The sequence below is a fragment of the Sus scrofa genome, chromosome 2 (genome assembly GCF_054392235.1).
Source record: "Sus scrofa isolate SSC_HxYL_T2T_F1_AM1 chromosome 2, Sscrofa_HxYL_maternal_Yorkshire_Landrace_v2.0, whole genome shotgun sequence".
Lineage (NCBI taxonomy): Eukaryota > Metazoa > Chordata > Mammalia > Artiodactyla > Suidae > Sus > Sus scrofa.
In genome coordinates, this window is record NC_139384.1 from 12,322,799 (window position 1) to 12,345,764 (window position 22,966).

The 22,966-nt window shown below is 50.6% G+C and overlaps 1 protein-coding gene across 11 annotated transcripts in view; it reads right to left on the reverse strand.

Annotated features, from left to right (window-relative positions):
• The window catches only part of DTX4 (deltex E3 ubiquitin ligase 4), a 38,843-nt gene extending 18,427 nt beyond the window's left edge, over positions 1-20,416 (reverse strand). For 2 of the 11 annotated variants that reach the window (XR_014836953.1, XM_085011043.1), the window contains exons 1-5: positions 19,717-19,939; positions 19,248-19,471; positions 8,701-9,424; positions 1,611-1,672; positions 994-1,155 (exon numbers count right to left, since the gene is read on the reverse strand). Coding sequence is in view for 9 of the 11 variants with exons in the window: in XM_085011043.1 (XP_084867169.1) it covers positions 994-1,155; positions 1,611-1,672; positions 8,701-9,424; positions 19,248-19,471; positions 19,717-19,754 (1,210 nt within the window). In the remaining 2 variants the exon portion in view is untranslated. The other 9 variants (XM_085011042.1, XM_085011046.1, XM_085011044.1 and 6 more) reach the window with 8 other exon arrangements.
• Between the last annotated feature and the right edge of the window lie 2,550 nt (positions 20,417-22,966).

The window sequence follows — 22,966 nt, forward strand, 5'->3', positions numbered from 1 at the left end:
ATGGATGTAAGGCTCTTTGGCACTTTGCTAAGGGTCCAATATATGCAATTAACAATAACCGGAAGAGCGGGAAAGTGCAAAATCCTGTCATTTCCTATGAAACTCTGAGCAAGGCAATTGAGTTCGTTTAAGGAGAGAAATTTTGCTAGACTGGAAAAGTAGGACAAGGGTCTGAGGAGGTGGATCCTGCAACAGCCAAAAGCTGAGATGCCAGCCCTTCCATCCCACTTCTTCCCACTTGCCCTGCTTCTCTTATAAGAATTAAGCTTCTATGAATGGAGAGCCCATTGCTTGCCAGGCTAAGTTATAATATATGTAGGACCCCACTAAAACTTCACAACAAGTTTGCAAGGAGCAGGAGGAGGGGAGAAGGTCAAACCATTTAGTGACCAATACTAGCAACCAGAAGACCAGCCACAGAGCTGAGGTGGGCTCCCTGGTGCCTGGTACAGGTATTGACCCCTTAAGTTGTGGCATTGTGGGCAGGTAGGTAAGGAGCTCCTGAAGGAGGGTTCAAGTGGCTCCAGAGGAACACAAGACAGGGGTCACTTCCACAGCATTCCAGGACGTACCTGCCAGGTACCGGTTCTGAGCAATTTTACCCCGTTGTAAAGGGGAGAAAACAGAGACTGTCTGGGGTCAAGTGACTTGCAAGTGACAATGTTGGTATTGAATCCAGTCTGTCTGGGCTCCAATGACAAAGAGATCTTCCTCTCTAACGTACTTTATTTGTGTCATGCTTCCTCTTTTTACGTGTCTGTATTTTTGTGCTGCATTTTTATATTTCTTGAGGCGTCTCCGTCGGACCCACTCCCCATCCACTTTGGTGTCATGATCAGAACAGGTACCAGTCTGGCCTACACGGTATACGCGTCGGTTAAGACACAGAGGGTGAAGGCATGGGTCACCCTCAGTGGTGGAGGCAGAGCCAGGGGCTCGGGGCCAAGCTGCTGACCCCCCCACCAGGACCCCTATAGATAAGGAGGCTGATACCTTTCTTGGCTTGTTTTTTGGTAGTCTTGCGGCTCGTGTTGGAAAGCCCTGGGATGGATTTTATTTCGCTCTTGCTGACGGGGGGTGGATGGAGAACCAGCTTTGGTGGCCTGGTGAGACACACAGGCAGCCCCGCTGCACTCATGAGGATCCCAGTGATTCCTGGAAGGGCAAGGAAGGATGGGAGAGTCAGCTCCTCAACACCCCTCACTGCCCCCCTCACCATACCCGACCACCAGCCTTCTCATAACCCATGGTTTCTCCACGTAGCCTCTCCTTTCCCCAGAGATGTATCCATTCCCTCATCTTCAACAGCATGCTTTGCTTTTTGCAGTCAATTCTCCCCAAACTGTTCCTGCCCTTCCAACTCCTGGCATCCTTATCTGTCTTAATCAGCATCTGATTTCTCTTCATCCTTATCTGTCTTAATCAGCATCTGACTTCCCTGCATCCTTATCTGTCTTAATCAGCATCTGATTTCTCTTCATCCTTATCTGTCTTAATCAGCATCTGACTTCCCTGCATCCTTATCTGTCTTAATCAGCATCTGACTTCCCTTGCTTTTTACAACTGCTCACTACCTATCTCGTTGCTTTTGTTTTTCTATTTTCTCTTACCTGCCAAGGCAGGGTTGACAGGACTGGACCCATTCAGGTTCTTCACCGGGACGGTGGGGACCCTGCAGAAGAGCAGACACATCAGGATTTTGACAAGTGGAACAAAATGGGCAAGTATGGGGAACCCCAAAACTTCACCCCCTGAGCGGTTCCCCTTTCTTATAGGAACTACTTATCCTGACTAAAGATGCAGTATGGTTCTTAGCCTCGAAACCAAGGGCAATGCCCTCAAACCCTGTCAGACCGTATCACACCTCCACTCAAAACTTCAGAACTCAGAATGGCCCTTCGGTTCCCTTAAAGTCCCAGCAAGGCCAACACAGCTTTGCGTGAGCTGCCAACATCTCCTACCCCAGTGTCCCCAGCTCTGTGGCTTTCCCTCATGTCACCTGCCTCTTTACTGTGCTCTAGCTCTTCCTCCTACAGGAGAGGGACACTCCCACCTCAGAGCCTTTGCATATTCTGTTCCCTCTGCCTGAAATGCTTTTCCACCTGACACTTGGTTGGCTCCCTTCTACAACTCCTTCAGTTTTGGCTCAAATGTTCCCTTCTCAATGATATTCCTGAGGCCATTTTTTTTTTTTTTAACATTTCTACCCACCCTTCCATCCCATCCTGGGTCTTCCAAGCCCTCTTACCCTGGTCTTTTTTTTTTTTCTTTTTCATGGAATTTACGATATTTTAAAATAAGTTGTTGTTTCTTCTTCCTCTTTTTTTTTTTTTTTTTTTTTTTAGGGCTGCACCTGAGGCTTATGGAGGTTCCCAGGCTAGGGGTTGAATCAGAGCTACGGTTATGGGCCTACACCACAGCCAAAGCAACTGGGGCTCTGAGTCACATCTGCGACTTATACCACAGCTCAGAGCCACGCCAGATCCTTAACCCACTGAGCAAGTTCAGGATGGATACTAGTTGGGTTCGTAACCCGCTGAGCCACAATGGGAACTCCCCCAAAATAAGTTGTTGCTTTTTATCTCCCTTCCTAAAATCCAAGCTCAACCAGGGCAAATATCTTTGTCTAAATATATTTGTTGAATGCCTATGAGCCTGATACTCATAGGCATTCAACAAATATTGGGTGAAGAAATGAAAAAATAGGAGTTTCCAGGTGGCCTAGCAGTTAAGGATCCAGCATTGTCACTGCTGTAGTGCAGATTCAATCCTGGCAACCTCATAATGCCATGGCGGGTGGGGCGTTAGGGGGGTGGATGAAAAAATAAAGAAGCAAGTTCAAACCTAGGTAGACATAACAGTTGCCTTGGAAGCTTTTGAAAAGGCAGAGCCCCCGGCCTGAATCAGAAGCTCCACTTGGGGGGCATGAGAAGCTGCACTTTTACGAGCTTCTGCTGAGAGGCTGCAGATTCAGTCAATCCCCAGTCTAACATTTGGAAACTGCTGCTCTAGCAGCTGTCACTTCTCCTTTTCCCTGAGAAATATAAATATCAGGCAAAGCTTGCTCCCTTTTCCGTCCTTCTCCCCAACAACTTGAGCCAGGCTGGAGAGAAGACAACGCAGCTGCCTGGGAACGTCGAGGCCTCCCACGGTGCTGAAGAGAAAAATATGGGACATGTGGGGCTAGGTCTTGCGCCATTCCCGCCACCCAGGCTTCCACAGCTGGGTTTGGAGTGGGGATGTGGGCTTGGAGAGCCTGTTGGGCTGGATCACAGATGACTCCAGGAACCAGACAAGCTAAAGGGAGGGGAGGCTGGTCCTGGGAAAAGTGGGGGAAAGGGAAAGAGCATTTGTTCTTATTTATTTATTTTTGTTGATTTTGTTTTCTGTGTTTTATTGGTTTATTTTTTACATTATTATTATTATCATTATTGCCTTTTTTTAGGGCCACACCCATGGTATACGCAGGTTCCCAGGCTAGGGGGTCGATCAGAACTGTAGCCTCTGGCCTACACTACAGCCACAGTAATGCTGGATCTGAGCTGCATCTTTGACCTACACCACAGCACATGGCAACACTGGATCCTTAACCCACTGAGCGAGGCCAGGGATGGAACCTGCATCCTCATGAATCCTAGTCCGGTTCTTTAACTGCTGAGCCACAATGGGAACTCCTATTTTTTACATTACAGATTTATGTGTCCATTCCCATTGAGCCTCACTTTCTTGCCTCCTCAAGGACACATGCCAGGTTTTCAACCTGCTGAGCCACAATGGGAGCCCCTCCATTAACTATCATGAGCGTCAATCTCCTTGTCTGTAAAACTGGGAGAGTCTTGGGTTTGAAGATGCCAGGGAGACTTCCTGGTGATTCCTCCCCACCTGCACCCTGTACTTAGTGACCCAAAGTGCAGTCTTGCCCTGGATTCTTCTCCAGGTCCTGCCCTGGGGAGCCTGAGGAGGTGAAAGATGCCCTTTTGTGCCTATTCAGCATATACCCACCAGGGGGCAGCACATGATGCCCAGACGGGCACCTGCCTTCGCCCGCCCCTCATCTTCTCCAAGGCCCCCACTTCAGCTGATAAGTAGCTGTGATCTGGGTGACAAAAGCCACCTTTGTTCCCACAAACTGGACTGGCAGGTTTCCACACCCAATCTGGTTAACCAGGAAATAGTCCAATCCCCAGCGCGCTCATCCTGGGCAGCCCAAGCACTGGGGGGGTTGGGGGCAAAATCTGGAGAGAAGGAGTGGGTGTCCCTGAGTACCAGCAAAGGGCCACCTTGGTAAAGGGCTTGTCAGGAGGCTCTGGTTGGTGGTAAAAGGGCTTGGGGAGGAGGGGATATTTGCTTATGAAATACAGAAGGGTCCAGTGGAAGGGGCCCTGTCAATTGGGGGTCAGGAAATCTGCCTCCTGGCCCCACTCTGCACTGACTTGTGCCTTTGGAAGAACCAGGCAGACCCTCTGTGATTCATGACCACCTCTGAGTTACCACAGCAGTGAACACCACACCCTAAATCTCTATCCCCCAGAGTTCCCAAGACAATTTAGGATCTAGATCAAGTACTTTGTAAAGAGCCAGGCCCTATGCAAATTTGGGTGACTGTTTACATTTTTGTTTCCCAAAGCTTAAGAGGAAGTGAGGCTTGGTTGAAAGTCTTTTCCTGCTTAAAATTCCAGTTTTCGGAGTTCTAATTGAGGCTCAGTGGGTTAAGAACCCAACTAGAATCCATGAGGATGTGGGTTTAATCCCTCTTGGCCTCGCTCAGTGGGTTAAGTCTAGCATTGCTGTGAGCCGTGGTGTAGGTTGCAGAGGCAGCTCGAATCTGGTGTTGCTGTGGCTGTGGTGTAGGTCAGCAGCTGCAGATCCAATTTGACCCCTAGCCCAGGAACTTCCATAAGCTGCAGGTATGGCTCTAAAAAGAAAAAAAATATGTTCCAATTTTCTCAGATTCTTAAGGCTGACCTGTGTAAAGTATAAAGCTGAGTTCTGGGACAATTGTTGAGCTGGCAACACCTGAGCACGCTTCTCCCACTGGTTAAAATGAAAACCAGGGAGAATAGCCTGTGTGGTGCACATGGGTCCCCAGAGCCCTATTCCCAGAAATCAGCAACCCAAAGGCAGGTGAGCTTCCCCATCCTCCAGGTAACTCAGCTTAGCCAGAGATGTCTGACCCAACTGTTAGGCTTCAAGACCTCTTCAAGGAGACAGAACTCAAAGCCTCTGGCCAAGACAAGAATTACTGGACCCTTAATGCCCCCCCCACCTTGAGCAACCTGGCCTACTCCTTCCTACCCCCTGCTAGGAAAGGCATGTGGCCCCCTCCTCACCCTGCCCCTAGGAGGGCCTTATAAGCCCAGGCCCCAACCAACCAGCAAGTATATCATTCCCCAACCAATCAGCAATTCTGCAGGTGTATCAAGAGACCTCTTCTCTCCCTGGGTTATAAAGGCAGACATGACCATGGGCTGGGGATGGGGGGTGTGAGCTCTCCCCGATTATCAGGAAGTCAGCAGGCTGTGTTAACTGTCTCCCGCCTCAGTAAACTTGTCTTTTCTTCACCTTGCTTTGAATCTGGAAAATTCTTCTTTCCCACCCACGGGCACAGACCACAACACCAACCATTTGTTGGCCAGTCAGCAGACACCTCCTGCTCTCATGCTGTTGTCCAGGTCCCAGTTATGGAGAGTGCAAATTTTCATTTCTGTCTCTAAGATACAAAACTAAGAAAAGAGAAGAGCTGGCAAGGCAGCAGGGGCTGGAGGCTGGGAGAAGAACTCTGCAGATAACATGGGGAGAAGCAGCGTTTTGGGGGGAGCTATGAGCCAAGCCAGGAATCAGCAGCAGAACAATGGTCTTGTCTCTCCAGCCACCCAGTTCTCCCTGGAGATGGAGACGCCTCAATTCTGGAAGAGAGGGCCAGAGGGGCGACTCCCGCTCTCCACAGCACAGCCCACCCCCTCTCCTCTTTAGAAACCCCCTGCTTGTGTCTCTGAATAATTCACGGGATCTTTTGTTCCCCCAAACCCTTCTCTCCATCCCATCTCTCCCGCCCTCCCTGGTCTTCCTTTTTTTCCGTGGGAAAGTTGCTTGAAGAGGTCATGGGCAGAGAGAGGAGGGGGAAGGGGCCAGTCGACGACAGAAGGTCGATGGCCATGGCAGACAAAGGGAATAAACACGCTAATTAAATGGCCAAGAAAGACTGGAGGAGAAGATGGTGGCGGGGGTGAAGGGTGGTGGTGAGGGTGGAAAGGAGAGGGCTGGACCACAGAGAGGGGGAGGGAGGGGCCTCCCTCGTCAGGGAAACAGAGTAGAGAGAAAAAACTACTTCTTTCTATAGCCCTTTTGAAACCGCACGGCCCAGACCTCCGCCCCGTTCAGTCACTGGGATTCTATTGGCAGGCAGAGGGACTAAAGCAGAGAACTAAAGAGCTGCCCCCCTCCCTCATTGAGATTTAAAGCGATCTGGGGTTCCTCTCTCTCAAGTATGGCAGGAGGTCACTTGGCTTTTGTCAAGGGCACCAGAAATGAAGTAGGGTGTTAGACTCTGCTCTGCCCTGACTCCAATGCAACAGCTACAGAGTTCATAGTCAATAGTTTACTGTTCATAATAAATAATAAATAATAATAATAATAACAACAATAATGATAATGAGAGCAGCTAATACTGACCAGATTCTTATTACGTGCCAAGCATGTGGTAAATCTACACTGAATTTTTCATTTCCTCCTCATGACAAATCCTAACAGCAAGGTACTACTACTATGCCCATTATACAGATAAGTAAACTGAGAATGCAAAACCTGCTCGAACTTACACAGCTAGAGACTTGGGTTCGAGCCCAGGCACTCAGGTTCCAGAGACGGTGTTCCAATATACTAAAACGTACCTGCCCCTGCCATGCCAATGGTCACTCTGGAATTCTGTCAGACCCCATCCTGCCCCCTGGCCTCCCCCAGCTCTGGGATACTGCTGTGTGCCAGGGTGGAGAAACTGAGCAGTGGCAATGCAGCCCTTCCCCTCTGCCAAATACTTCTACAGGCTCAGAGGAAGTCCTATGAAAATCCCAGGCACCTGACCAGCATCTGACCATTTGTAAAACTGCCTTCGAGGACAAAGAGAAGCTGGGCTTTAGCCCAAAGAGCAGCAGGCTAGGAGGCTAAAACCTGGGTTCCAGCCTCCACTCTCTAACACAAGAGCTGTGCGGCTGTCCTCAGGGGAGTTAATTCCAAGCTGCGTGACAATGGCATTACGGCATAAGGGAAGGGGTTAAAGCTGGTGAGTGCATCTAGTCAGCTGTTGAGGGCATCCTCTCCTTGGCAAGGATTTCCCATGGACTCTGTGGGGCAGGCAAGGCAAGCGTGCGGATCCCCCTTCCACACAGGGAGAAGGTGGAACAGGGACCTTGCAAAGACTGCATGGCTCACCTGGAGGCAGAGGCAGGCCTAAAGGCCAGGCGTCGCAGGCGGCACTCTACCCTCCAGCGTCTCTCCTCCCAGTGCTGAGCTGTGTGTGCAGAGACCTTCCTTCACACCCAGGTGTGCAATCTAACTCTACACCAGCCCCAGTGTCTGGGAGCTCTCAGGCCAGCCTCCTGGGAGACAGGGAAGCTTGGACAAGTATGAGAGGCCAATCTCACAAGTAATCAGGGGCTGGCAGGCAAAGGCTGCGGGTACTGCGTGGACCTGGGTCTCTCCCATTTCGCAATCAGGAAGACCCGGAGGGAACTCCTGCTGTGGTGCCACGGGATCGGCGGCACCTTAGGAGCTCTGGGACTCTTCGTTCCTGGCTGGGCACCACCGTGGGTTAGGGATCCGGAGTTGTGCCAGCTGTGGCTTAGGTAGAGACCGAGGCTTGGATCCGATCCCTGGCCCAGGAACTCCGTGTGTTGTGGTGTGGCCAAAAAAAACCCCACAGAAAAAACACAAAAAAACCAGAGGACCAAAAAAGCAGCAATAACAGAACCTACAATATCCCCACGTTGTCGCAGGAATGACTGAGACGATGCACAAAAAGTGCCTGGCATATAGTAAGGACTCAATATATAGGGGCTGTTATTCCAGTCTGGAGTCACCAGAAGAAAGAGACTAACTCTCACTTGGCACATACTGTCTGCTGGAACCCTGGTATGTGCTTGACAGGGAAGCAGCGTGGCGGTCAGAAAGTGTCTGGGCTCAGATTTCCTCGAGTGTGAATCCCGGTCTCTGCTGATGATTAAATATGTGCCCTCGAGCATGTGAAACTCTCATTTCTTTAAGGGTAAAATGGGATCAAAATTCTCACTTTAGAGACTTGTAAAGCTTAAATAAAGTGATAAAGCCCCCCAAACTAGACCGCCGTGGGAGTAATAGCTGCCTGCTATTACTTAGTATATGTAATTTCCTTTGATCCTCACCCCAACCCTAACATGAATATTAGGGCCGGATGAGAAAGGTAGGGCTCTAGGATGTTAGGGCTCTGCCCCCATCTGAGGGCTCCTAAGAGGCAAAGTCTGCACTAGAACCCAGGTCTGTTGGCCCCCAAAGGCCAAACCCTCCCTTAGCCACTGCACCACAGCCACCTTCCACCTGCAGCCAAGGGGTCTGAAGAGGGGAAGAGAAGCTTTAAGTCCTGGCAGACCCTCCTTTCTCTGACCCGGATCAGTCACGTCTGATGCCCATGATCAGTGGACATTCACAGGCAGCCGTGGAAGCACCTACCCAGAGGCGATCAGCACGCGGGACTGGGCGATGGCCAGTCGCTGCAGGTTGGTCCGATTCAAGGTTGCCAGGGCCACCCTTCCGGTCTTGCCGTTGGCTCCCGGGGGACTAACAGAAGAGCCTGCAGTCGCCCCTGCTGGCGCGCTGGAGGCTTGTCGCCGGATCGCCTGCGATGGGACTGTCTTTGCCGGGCCTCGAATGATGCCTGTGCTGTCCAGGGGCTTGGCCCCAGGGCCTGATGGCGCGGGCACCTTGACCGCTCCGGACGGGGGCACGTTCTTGCGCGCCACCGGGGGCAGATGGGGTCCAGCGCTCCCGTTGGCTACCGCCGCCTTGACGCTCATCACCAGGACGCACTGTGGGCAGGAGCAGGGCGGGGCCGGGGGGGCCGCAGCCGTGCCTGGGCTGATTGGCCAGGACTGGGCCTTTGGTAAGGTGCCAGTGACCATGGGGTAGATGAGATCAAGCCGCCGGCGGATGCGGCGCTGGCGCTGGGTCTGCCGGTTGATCTGGCCCATGGTGCTGAAGTCAATGACGTAGCTGAAGCCAATGGAAGTGAGGTCGATCCAGGGGTGCTGCTTTTCATAGGCGTGCTGGATGGTGATGCCCACTTCCATGTCGTAGGGCGTCCAAGAACCATTGTCGTTCTCCCACTCCCACACCACGCCCTTCCCGGGGGCCGAGGTCGGGTCGTAGTAGTTGCGTCGAACTGGGCGGAGGGTCCCTGCAGGAGTGGGACAGAAGAGAGGGTCAGGTTCAGCAAGGGATGAAACGGAACTGTTCTATTCATAGGCAAACATTAAATGGGTCCTACAGTGGTGCCTGCTTTGCCTGTTGAGGTGTCGCTTTGAATGAGGCTCATTTCTGCCAATGGAAAGTCTGCAATCACAGGAGGGGTGGAAGCAGATGAGTTACAAGGGGAAGGTTGTGGGAGACAGTGCAGGGTACCCGCAAGGACTTCCTGGTTTGGAATCGGGAGACCTTGCGTTGCAGCCAAATTTGTTCACTTAACACTCTCTGACCTTCCTTTCTCCCCTGAGAAACAAGATACTAACTCCTTGGCAGAGTTTTTGTGAAAATTAAATGTGACTCACCCACTCAACAAATTTGTTCTTCGTATATGCCAGGTCCTGGATTTCTCATGTGCCCTGTACTTTGCACTAAGGCATATAAAGCCCCTGACACATAGCAGATGCTCATAAGTATCAATTTCCCTCCTTCCTTGACTCTCTAAATGCCTTGGTCCTGAAGGGCTATGGAGGAAAAGAACACATCGTCGTGTAACCCTAGAGGACAGAGGAAGACGGCTCTCACCCAGGAAGGCTACCCAGGGGTGGTGGCCATGGAGCTGGCTGTCTTTTTACGGGTGTAGGAGGAAAAAAATTAAAGCTCAAGTTGAGTCGCTCATATTTCCCATCATTAAATCTTTTGTCAACAACAATAATAATGATCATAAGAATAACTTTCTATTTATCTAACATTTTTTCTCTCAAGAAGCAGCAACCCTCCTAGAGAGAAGGTAGTCACAATTTTTACAGGCTTATGGGGGAGGTGGGGGAGGGAAGAGTTCAGGGTTATTGCAGGGGCCACAGTAGAGCAGAAATGAAGCTGCAGGACTGGGAGGGAAAACGAAGCCTGTAATTGTTGTTTCTTTCTCCTCTAGCTACTGGAACCTTGAATTCAGAGCTGCGCCCAACCAGGGCTCATTTCATGGGTACTAACATCGAGGTTGAAGAGTCCAGCAGGGTGGGGAGGCTGGGGAGAGCTCCAAGGATGCAGGAATCTCTGCATCTGTCAGCTTAAGCTCTGTCCATCAAAGTGGTGGGAAAAGGATCCCCTTGGCTGGCCTCTGACCCACCCCCTCCTCCAACCCAGAGGGAGACACCAAGACCGAGGACAGAATCCCATTCAAGGGGGGAAGAAAAAAAGAACAATGACTATTCAGGCCTTTGCCAGGTCATCCCCCCGCTCCCCATCTCCAAGCCCCTTAATGACCCAAAACATCGACATTCAGAGGCAGGAGGGAGAAGCCAGAACAATCCCCCATTCAGCGCCAGGAGCTCTGCTGGAGGGCCTGGGGGGAAGCCAGAGAGGAATAAGAAGGGGGTGGGCAATAGGCCCCCAAGTTGCCTCCATTTCCTTCCTAAGAAGCCAGCTCACTGGGGAACAAAGAGCACAGCCTTTGGATCCACAGTGGAAGTTCGGTCCCTTCCAGCTGTGTGATGAAGCCTCAGTTTCCTCATCTGTCTGGGTCCTGGGTAGCTTCTTCAAAGGGTAGATTTGAAGAGTTAATGAAGGGATGAATATTAAGTGCTAATATAACACCGGTCACCTGGCAAGACCTCAATAAAAGTTGGTGATTGTTATTATAATTTATTTCCTATTTACTTTCTTTTTAGAGCTGCACCCATGGCATATGGAAGTTCCCAGGCTAGGGATCGAATGTGAGCTGCAGCTGCCAGCCACAGCCACAGCAATGCCAGATCCGAATACTGCAGTTCACAGCAACGCGGGATCCTTAACCCACTGAATGGGGCCAGGGATCGAAACTGCATCCTCATGGCTACTAGTCAGATTCTTAACCCACTGAGCCCACAACAGGAACTCCCTCCTATTTTTATGGCTAAGCAGGATGGAGATGTCACGGAAAAGTTTAGTCCCTGGGATACATTTTGTGTGTGTGTGTGTGTGAGAGAGAGAGAGAGAGGGAGAGACAGACAGACAAAGACACAGAAAGAGAGGAGGAGAAAGAGTGAGTTTATATACAACTCCTCTTTTGCACATCTTTGTTACCTAGAGAGTACCTTCATTTATTCCATTTCACGTGGCCTTCATGGCAATCGTATGAAGCAACTTTTAAAGATGAAGAAATTAAGTTTAGGGAACTTAAATGACCCTGTTTTATACTCTCTTCTGGCAATCAGGAACAATGCGCTTGACCAGTCCTCATAAATGTGCTTAAAAGGCATTCTTCACAATAGTGTCCTCAGGAGTTCCCGTCGTGGTGCAGTGGTTAACGAATCCGACTAGGAACCATGAGGTTGCGGGTTTGACCCCTGGCCTTGCTCAGTGGGTTATGACCATCCGGCGTTGCCGTGAGCTGTGGTGTAGGTCGCAGACGAGGCTTGGATCCCATGTTGCTGTGGCTCTAGCGTAGGCCGGTGGCTACAGCTCCGATTGGACCCCTAGCCTGGGAACCTCCATATGCCGAGGGAGCAGCCCAAGAAATAGCAAAAAAAAAAAGACAAAAAAAACCCAAAAAAACAAGACAATAGTGTCCTCAGTCTCAGGTACACGTGAGAGTAGCCCCCAAACTTCTGGTAACAATGCCCTGCCTCTAACACACCTTTCCAGGTTCACCCGCTTCTCTGCCCTGGACAGATGCCCCCTTTTCCCTTATGCATTCCCTCAAAGTTCCTTGACTCTCCCTGCCCCTACTCTTCACCAGGTCCTGGGCTAACAGAGCGCCCTTCTTTGCCATATTTTTTTCAGCCAGCTCACTAGGTCACGGAGTAGGATAGAGGAAAACAGGTCTTGGCTTTTCTAGCTATTTGGATGTTCCAGTTAAAACAAGGATAAAAGAAAATTAAAGGCTTTTTTCTTTTTTTGGCCACGCTCGCAGCGGACAGAAGTTCCTAGGCCGGATCCTTAACCACTAGACCGCCAGGGAACTCCCTGCCATTTTTTTCTACTGAAGTTTTCCTTATCATTCAGGTCCTAGGCCGTCTGCCATCCATCTCTTGAAATGTTCTCCCGGTCCAGGCCCCACCCTCAAGAACTCTGGGGTGCATATCTACACAGGCCTGATGGAGACCAGCATCTCGGCACTTTTCACAACAGTACCTTAAGTGGAGGCAGAGATACACCCTACAGCTCTTCTCCCTCTAGCGCCTAATACGGTGGCGGGCAAGTCATGAGGGCTCTGTAAACACTGAAGACCTCTGGCTATGCTAACATTTTCTCCCATATTGCTGAGTACACATGAGCTGCTAAGAGGAATGCAAATTCAGGTACTCCTCAAGCACCTCACAGCTGAAAACAAGGCGAGGGTGCGAATGCCCAGTTCTGAGGCTATGATGCCACAAGAAGCGCACCAACAAATGCAGTGTTCCCAGGAAATCTGACCACGTCCCCACCAGACTTAAATCCCTTCCATGACTTCCTTGTAGGTCAAGATCAAGCTCCTCTCCACCCACAACATCAGTGGCCTCCTCACACCCTAATACCCTCAGCCCACATTTCTGCCCCACCCCACCCCTCACCCCTGCTTCCTGCAGACTCTCTGCATAGCCTTTCCTCTCTGGGCCTCTTCACAAGGCTGGCTCCTCTCCCCTCCTCCTGGCTGCTCGTCCTTCAGATTTCAATTCATTTCCTCAAGGAAACCTCTCTGGGCTATCTGACCTGGTCGAATTCCAGCTTCTTCTTCTTCTTTTTTGTTAACAGCACTATCTTGATGAGGAATTACACATGTACTCGTGTGATTCATTTGATGAACGTCCATCTACCTCACCGAACTCCCAACCCCACCAGAGGAGTTTGCTCATGGCAGTCTCCCCCATGCCTGGCGTGTCCTAGGGGCTTAAGAAATAGCCACTGAATAAAGGAAGTACTGATGATTTGGAGAACATTTCAAGAATAGAACAAAGAACTCAACAGAGAGCACGGGGCTAGAGTAAGAAGGAGAATTGCAACAGGTGAAATTCTCAGCAAAAGGAATCTTGTGACTAGGTGGAGGCAGGGGGTCAGAGAACTCTGAGGGGGTGTGCAAGAATAAAAGGCCCGTCTGTTTGGCAGGAGTAGAGGGAAATACAGGCAGAGAGGAACATACACCTGAAAAGATGGGTGAGAGCCACAGGGCATAGATAGTCTGGAGTGCCAGGCTGCGAGGGGTCTTATTAACACACCAGTGAGGTTTGTGACACAGAGAAAGGACAAGACCAAAACTGCTCCAATAATTAGTTCCACGTGAGAAGTCACAGGGGTATTGGCAGCAAAAATGAAAAGCAGGTGATAGATCAGAGGGACCCTACAGAGAAGTAAAGGGTGGGACTTGACCATAAAGACCTGAATGCTTTCCAAGGGAGATTCTAGGGGTACAGGTCAGCAATACCCTTCAGAGCCAAGGGTCAGTGTCTCTGCGGGCTGGGCCTGGGAATCTGCATGTGAACCACCTCAGAGTGTTTATCATGTACCCTCAAGAATTTCAACTTCTACCTGCCTGGGCGTCCAAAAACAATGACAAAATGAGTCAGACTCTTGTCCCTTAGACCCGTAGGCAAATGGTAAAATGGCAATGCCATTTCATAAGTGGACGGGGGGTCAAAAGGAAGAAGCTGGTTTGGGGAGGGAAAGATACTGAGTTCAGTTCAGTCCTAGAGAGTTATTTTAAAAAGCAGAAGTCAGACCTCAGAATGAAAGTCATTTTAAAAAGCAGAAGGCAGAGCTCAGAATGAAAGAGCGATGGTGGGGTTACATCTGCTGACTGTGTCAGAGACCACTCTGTCTGGAATGGGCTAGTCCTGGACCTTTCTAAAATCAGAACCCTGGCGTTCCTGTCATGGCGCAGCGGAAATGCATCTGACTAGGAACAATGAGGTTGCAGGTTTGATCCCTGGCCTTGCTCAGTGGGTTAAGGATCTGGTGTTGCTGAGAGCTGTAGTGTAGGACGCAGATGTGGCTCAGATCGGCATTGCTGTGGCTGTGGCGTAGGCTGGAGGCTACAGCTCTGATTTGACCCCCTAGCCTGGGAACCTCCATGAGCCACAGGTGCAAAAAAAGAGACAAAAAAAAAAAAAAAAAAAAAAGAAAAGACTAAAATCAGGACCCTGACCCCCATGATCTGAAGAAATCCATTTGGTCCCAAGGCAGAGCGACTCAAGGACAAGGCCTCTAATGGGATAAGGATAAAAGATTTCATAGACTAAGAAGAAAGAAAGAGAAAAAAGTTTTTTCCTGGCAACTCAGACACCTATACCCCTAAGCAACCAAGTTGTTCCGGCTCTTGAAAAATAGGAAAGAACACCTTCCAGGCATGACACTAGGTCTCCCACGCATTTCACCCATGTCCACATAACACTGTGTTCCTATACTCAGGATTTCCCAGGCTCTCTCTTTTTTTTTTTTTTTTTTTTTTGGTTTTTAGGGCTGCACCTGCAGCATATGGAAGTTCCCAGGCTAGGGGTTGAATCGGAGCTACAGCTGCCAGCCACAGCCATAGCCGTGCCAGATCCACCAGGGCTCCTCACCCCCTCTAAGAATGTTCCATGAGTGCAAAGACTTGGGTGGTTTGTTATCACTGTATCCCACGGGCTTGGTACAATGCCTGCAGGAAGTAGGTGGTCTGTAATGTTTGCCAGATGAAGCAGAGCATGGCACCTGGTTTGGCATCTCAGCTCTGCCATTGACGAGCTGTAAAACTTTGAGTAACTTAATCTTTTCCAATTTGTTTCTTTTCCTATGAAATGAAAACAATGGGGTTCTTCATAAGATGACCAAGGATGAAACCAGATCTTATGAGCAATGTGCTTGGTGCCTCCCCAGCACTAGCCATCATGTGGTCATGACATAGGTTCCCACCCTTCCTGAGCTCACACAGGGCGGGGAGAATTGTGAGGGGGCCTAAAAAGCGGCCTCTGTCAAACCCTTTAATCATTCTCCATCTGACTTTCCTCATGGCGGTAGACATAAAAGGCAAACATTGCACAGAAAACCCTAAGCTGGAAAGAACCGTCCATCACAAAACAACACTCTGTCGCACTGTGTCACTTCTAATCAGCATCATCGCTGGCACAGGGTCCAAACGCATTCACCTGCCGATCTGCATGATGGAAGGAAAGGAGCTGGGAGGAACCTTAAGGCTGCTCTTCATTCTACAGAACGGAATGAGGCTTGAGCAGTCAAGGCACTTGCTCAAGGTCACAGAGTAAGCCAATAGGTCTGGAGGGAGTGCCTGAGTCATGTCTCCCACGGTCAGCCCAGATCTTCCTCCATCCGGCCACCAGACCTTGGAAATGTTAACAATGGGTGTGTTGGAGAATACAGGGAACAGTGACACTAAAATACACCGTTCCAGCCACTGCCCCACAAAATAAAACGGTCAGCCCAGTCAAGGTAAGTGCTCATGGGTGGAGCGCACCCGATCAAGGCTTTTGGAAGCAGCCAAGACACCATCACCTCTATCTTGCTCTGTCTCTTCTTGATTCTCTAGCCCTAAAGGCCTACAGGAGACCAGCGTAGAATGCAGATAAGCTTGGACTCCTGGATGTCTGGGGAAAGAGCAGGGCGCAGGGCAGAGGTGGGCAGAGGGTATCTGCAACCTCCTAGCCATCTCCCTGGAGACAGGCTGGATGGGGTCAGAGCCCAGAGGAGTGGAGAGTCTGAGGACTTACTTGGCAGCAAGGCAGGCAACTTCTGAAGAAAAACAAAGCTCCCATGTCAGGAAATGTCCCCACATAGAGGAGGCAACAACAAAAAAGTGAAGACTAGCCTCTGGGCAGGGGACTTCCAGCTCTCCTTTGTTGATGGGGAGGTTTCTGGTTCCCAGCATCAAACTGTGGCTTGGGGGACGGGGTAATTTAATTAGACATTGCCAGGGCTTGGCCGAGGTTGCCTGGGAGCCGGTGGCTTAAAGTTCCTACCCTGTCATGGCCTCATCAATGAGTTATATTCAGAGGAACTGTGTGTCTGTTAGCAGAAAAGAGAGAGGAGGGGGCTCCAAGCCCAGAAACCCAGAGATTCTATTCAACTTTGACAAGCTCCCTGATAGACCCAGCATTCCTGGGAATTCAGCCCAGTGCCTTCCGCACCCAGCACAGGGCCTGGCACTGAGGACGGAGGCGCTCAGTACACACTGGCCGACCAACCCTTAGAAATGAGTGGATGAAACCAAAGCAGTCGGAACTGCTAGCCTCAAAGACAGACAAGAATGTAAAACACAGGAGTTCCCATTGTGGCTCAGCAGGTTAAGAACCCAACTAGTATCCATGAGGATGTGGGTTTAATCCCTGGCCTCGATCGATCGGTGGGTTAAGTATCTGGCATTGCCCCGTGAGTTGTGGCCACAGATGCAGCTCAGATCCCACATTGCTGCAATTCGACCCCTCGCCTGGAAACTTCCATATGCCCTGGGTGTGGCCCTAGAAAGCAAACACACACACACACACACACACACACACACACACACACACACACACAAAGTAAAACATACACTGAGGCAGTTTAAAAAAAAAAAAAAAAGATTCAGGGTCAGCTGAGGTCTAAGATCTGAGGAGCCTCAGCCTCCAACTTAACTGCAAACCACCAGGCAGTGGTCAGCCTGTCCTCAAGAAGAGGGGCCAGGCCTGGGGAAAAGTGCCCATCCTTCAACCCAGATTTCCCAGAACTTCACTTCTGTAGGAAAGGAAAGGCCCTTCAGGCCATGGCCCTTCCTAGGTATCAAGCCCATCTCAGACTTAATCCCTAAATAGTGATTAAACGTTCCCCCTTCCAGGAGCTCCTGCTGTGGCTCAGCTGGTTAAGAACCCAACAAAGAATCCATAACAATGCGAGTTCGATTCTAGCCTTGCTCAATGGGTTAAGGATTTGATGTTGCAAACCGTGGAGTAGGTCAAAGGTATGGCTTCGATTTGACCCCTAGCCTTGGAAACTTCCATATGCCTCAGGTGCAGTCCTAAAAAGAAAAAAAAAAAAGCAAACAAACAAAAAATCACAAACCTTTCCCCTTCCCAAATGAAGGACAAGGCCTGGGACCTTTATGTCACCAAGGTGTCTCTCCATATGCTGCTGAGATTTAGTCTGAAATAGAAACGCTAATGCTCACCCTTTTTTTTTTTTTTTTCCTGTGTAGGATTGGAATCCCCTGTCAACTGCCTTGACTGGAAGTGTCCCTCTGGTCCCAGCTGCAGGGCCAGACTCCCGCTCCCCCCGAGTTTGACGCCTCAATCCTCACCTCTTTGGACTTCTACCCAAAGTACAGTTGCATCCTCCCCCAACCCTCCCCGCCAGGCTTCATCCTTTCTCAGTCTCCCCACAGTCTTCCTTTTCCCTCCTCTCCCAGCCTCTCTCAGCCCCACCTCCCTCCCTTCCCCACCAAGGTTTGAGCCCCTCCAGATGCCAATGCTTCTGGAACCCTTTCCCCAGAAAGCTTTACTCAATCGGCCAGTGTCTGCAAAGTCCTTGGCAAAGAGGTTGTTGGGAGTTATGACTAAAGATGGAGACATGAGGGTGGAAAGATACCCCTTTCCCATGACAATCCTAATTAACACACAGGATGTGGGGGCTTTCCAAGGAGGCAGAGATGCCCTGCTCCAACAGCTGTTCTCTGACCCTCTGAGACTCTCCCAGTCATCCTCTCTGCTCCCTCCCCTCCACACCTGCCTCTCCAGGCTCCTCAGTGACACTCTAGGGAAAGCTCAGCCAGAATTCCAGAAACAAACCGCCACTTCTGTGAAAAGACTACTGGAGAGATAGACTTGTCCCAGGTCAATTAAACCTGGGTACCAAGCAAAGCGATGCAGCTCCCCACACCCCTCCTCCTGCCAATGACCCACCGCCCCAACCTCCATCCTGCAGGCTCTCTTCCTTGTTCAGACCCAGAAAGGCTGACCAGCGGGGAAGTGGGATTTGTGGTGTCCACGGTGGCAACTTGATTCTCACCAAAAGATAGTTTACTGTTCCCCCAGAAGGGACCATTTCAGGAGGAAGCTTGGGGACAGTTTCTCCTTAGGAATCTACCACCTCCTCCTCCTCCACCATGGACAAAGGGAGCGGCTTCCCTGCCAGGCATTCCGGAGCTGTGTCCCTCCCCCTCCTCTCTCCATCTGCTCTGGCCTGTTGCTTCAGCGCTAGGAGTGCCCCACCAGAGGCACTCACCAATGCCACAGCTACCAGGGCGTTTCCTGCCCTGGAATCCCCTAACTCCATCTCCCCAGCCAAGAAGACTCTCCCCCCCCCACCCCGCCCCCCCCCCCCAGCTGAAGGCCTCTAGGGAATCATCCCTTCTTCCTCCCCTCCCTCCTACCCCCGCCTTCCAGTTCCCACCTAGGATGCAGCAGTGAGAAGGCATCCCACACGGTAGGGGGTGGGGGGGGATGAAGAGGCAGTGAGGTGGGTTTCCAGGGGAACCCTCGGCAGGCCAACGGGTGCCTGAGGCAAAGCAGGGTCAGCCAACGTGATTAGTGGGGATGAGAGCAAGATGCCTTTCTTGGCGGCTGGGCTCGCTAGTGGGCTGGTGCGGGCCCCAGAATTTCTGCAAGAGAGGACTTCGGGCCACCAAGCGCTTTAAAGGCACCGTGAAAGGGGATTTCTTAGGGGCTAGGTTGAAGCTCGGTTTGCATAACCAAACCGCTGATACTATTTGCATGGATGTTTATTGCACGGAGTATCTTAAGAGGATCAAGGGGAGGAAAGCGCCCTCTCCACGACAACCTCTGGGCGACACGACTGTATGGAAGTGAGGGCCGGGGTGGGCCCCGGTGGGGCTTGAGAGGCGGGAGATCTCAGGGCAGGCAGGGGAGGTGGCGCGGGCGGGGCAGGGGCGGCCGGCTCACCGGTGTCCTGGCGAAACTGGTTCATGGACTGCAGGTCGATGATGTAGGGCGCGAGACGGCTGTCCACCTGGCCCAGCACCACGCTGCCCCCGGCGCGGGGGCCGGCGCGGACCACCGCCTCGATGTGGTGGCTCACGGCCGGGCTGTAGGGACGCCAGCGGCCGTGCTCGTTCAGCCATTCCCAGACCACCACGGCCGAGGCCAGGAGCATGGCGAGCCCGGGGCTGCGGCGGCGGCGGCGGCAGCGCTGCGCTGCCACCCTCCCAGGGCCGGCGCGCCCTCCCTCCTCCGCTTCCTCCTGCGCCGCCGCCTCCGGGCCTCGACCGCGCCCCCAGCCCCGCGCCCCGACACCCCAGGCAGCCTCAACTCCGGCCCATGGGCCGCTCCCCAGACGCGCATCCACCGGGGCCCGGAGACCGGGGCCGCCTGGCTCCGACCGCGCGCCGCCGCCGCCGCCGCCCCGGTCCGCTGCTGCTGCCGCTGCTCCGTGGGGTCTAGTCGCTTCATGCAAATGTCCGGCTCTCGGCAAATGGACCCCCGCCTTGCAAAACCACCTGGCAGGCGCGCAGCCGGAACCCAGGCGGCCGCAATCTGGAGCAGACCGCGAGGCGAGGATCTAGCCCTCGCACCAGTTGCGCCTTGGGCTCTGCAGTCGCCGGGGTGGGATCTCGTGGCGCGATCGCGCTTGGAATGGCACGCTGAGCCCTCCTCCCCTTCCCTCGTTCCCCTCCCTCCGCACCCTTTCGCTGCAAGTTCCGCTGTCGCCGCCTGGGCGAGAGCTCCCCCTCCCTGTGGCTCTGCTCAGCCTCTTCCAGAACGAATTGGCCCTCCCAAGCTGGGCTCCACCGTAAAGCCGCGCCTGCGGGGTTTCCCCAATCCCTAGACGAGGAAAAGCGACCCAGCAGGACCAGGCCCCGGGACTCCAGTTGCGGCCGGGCGCAACTTTGCAGCCTCCCTCTCAGAAATGGAATTTCCCTTTTTCTTTTCTTTTTCTTTCTTTCTTTCTTTCTTTTTTTTTTCATGCACTGTGATCAGTGTCCGTACCGCTAGCTCCGAGACACGCAGTGTCTTGCACACTCACGCTCGCACACACGCGCGCCCACAGCCTGCACGCTCTCCCTGCTGTGGTTATTACCTCATCTTCGCGTCCTCAGCTGTCCGTCACGGATGCAGAGCCACGCCCCCTGACTACTCGAGCCGGTGCTTTCCCGCCCCCTGCTGGCCCAAAGTGACGCATGCCGGCCACTGGCCACACACTAGTTACTGCTCAAGTCAAGCCTCTCTGCTAATGGACACAGTCCAAACGGATGCAGCAATTTGAGAAATGATGGATTAACATCGTCTACGTAGAGAGCAAATGTGGTTTTTCTGACCTTCTTTCACGTTACTAGACATCAGGAAGATACATGCTAAATTGATTTATTTCACAGGGTTTCTATGACGGAAATAAGCTAGAGTTGGTTATTTTGATCATCAATAGTCAATGTGAAAAAAAAATCTAAAATGGGAGGCTTCTGACTAAAAAGGCAGATTGATATCAGGATTACATATTAATTTTTCCAGAAAATACACACTTTGATTTGCTAAAGTTGCAACCACATAAGGCAGTGAATCCATATGATCAAAATACAGGATAAGATAACAAAAAAATCAAAGTAGATTAAGTGCTAAGAACTGGGATTATGAAACTTCATAATATCATATGATCGTTTTTGCTTTGGAAGGTTTGCTTTCCTCTCTGTTTCTTACCTGCTCTTGAATAACACCTGTCTTTTCTCCCATAGCAAGTACTTTCCAAATCATATTCACCCCTCTACCCTTATTTCCCTCCTTACCAAGTTCTGAATACAATGCATACTCCTTTAACAGCTTCCAAAATCACCAGGCTTGAGGCTACCTCTGAACTTTGTTCTTCCTGGTCCCCTTGCTCAGAAACCTCCTCAGGGTATTTTCCGCAATCTCTAGTAAGCCTTTCTTCTAAGTCCAATATTAAAACATGGAATTTTAGGGTTTGAAAGACAAAAGAGAAAGTTAAGGATACCTCAACTAACCCTAACAGGAGCCATTGTTATTCTCATTCTATAAATGACAAGGCTTAGGGAATTTGAACAATTTGCCCCAGCTACCTGTTTAGCAGAGGGGAAACTTGTATTTAGAATTTAGTTGGGCAAAAATCCCAACTGAACTAAGACAAAAAAAAGCCCCACCTTTTTCCATGACACCTGTTACGTGAGGGAGATAGTGCAATAGGAGGCAAGGTGTACGTCAACGTAAAAGTGCCTCAATGTGAAAGAAAGGAGTGAGAATGAGGAGAAAGTGTTCTGGAAGGACAAAAGTAGAATTAAAGAAAAGGTGATATAAATTTGTATTGCGCTACTTTTACTTCCCATCAGGAAACCAGGACTACGAAGTCCCTGGAAGCTTTCTTGTGGTCTGGATAAGTACAGATCCAGAGACCATCAGTGACGATTTAAAGGGATGCTCGGAAATAGCAGGGAGAAAACAGCATCTGACCAGCTAAACCAGAAATTCCCAGGCAGTAAAAACCTAAAGCTGTTAAGAGAAGTACGTTCTATGAGTGCTCAAAAGGAATGTGTGTTCTGTTATTGGGTGGCATGTTCTCTAAGTTTTTATTAAATGCTATTGGTTGATGACTTTGTTGAGTTCTTCTTTTTTTTTTTTTTTTTTTTTTTTTTTGTCTTTTTTTGCTATTTCTTGGGCCGCTCCCGTGGCATATGGAGGTTTCCAGACTAGGGGTTGAATTGGAGCTGCAGCCACCGGCCTACGCCAGAGCCACAGCAACGCTGGATCCGAGCCGCGTCTGCGATCTACACCACAGTTCACGACCCACTGAGCAAGGGTAGGGATCGAACCCACAACCTCATGGTTCCTAGTCGGATTCGTTAACCACTGCGCCACGATGCGAACTCCAGTTGAGTTCTTCCTTACCCAGGCTGATTGTTCTTTAAATTGTTGAGAGTCTCTAACTATAATTTTAGATTTGTCTATTTCTCCTTTTAGTTCTAACAGGTTTGCTTCACAAATTTTCCACTTTGTTGCTTGTGCTTGTACATTTAAGAATGCCATGTTTTCGGAGTTCCCGAAAAAACGATCTGGCGTTGCGGTGAGCTGTGGTGTAGGTTACAGACGCGGCTCAGATCCTGCGTTGCTGTGGCTCTGGCGCAGGCTGGTGGCTACAGCTCTTATTAGACCCCTAGCCTGGGAACCTCCATATGCCTCGGGAGCCGCCCAAGAAAAGGCTAAAAGACATAAAAAAAAAAAAAAGAATGCCATGTTTTCTTGGTGGGTTGACTCTTATATCATTTTATATATATATATATATATATATAATATAATGACATATAAATAAATACATAAATATATATAACAGTATATATATTTTAATATACTGATATATATATTTATATACCTCTCTCTGTCTCTGGTAATTTTCTTTGGTGTGAAGTCAACTGTATCTAATATTAAGATAGGTACTTGTGTTTTCCTTTTATCAATGTCTTCATGATTTTTTTTCTGGTTCATTTGTTTGTTTTGTTTCATTTTATTTTTAAGCCCACGGTATAAGGAAGATCCCAGTCTAGGGGTTGAATTGAGCTGCAGCTACCCAGCCTATATCACAGCTCCCAGCAACACCAGATCCTTAACCCACTGAGCGAGGCCAGGGATCAGACCTGCGTCCTTATGGATATTAGGTTTGT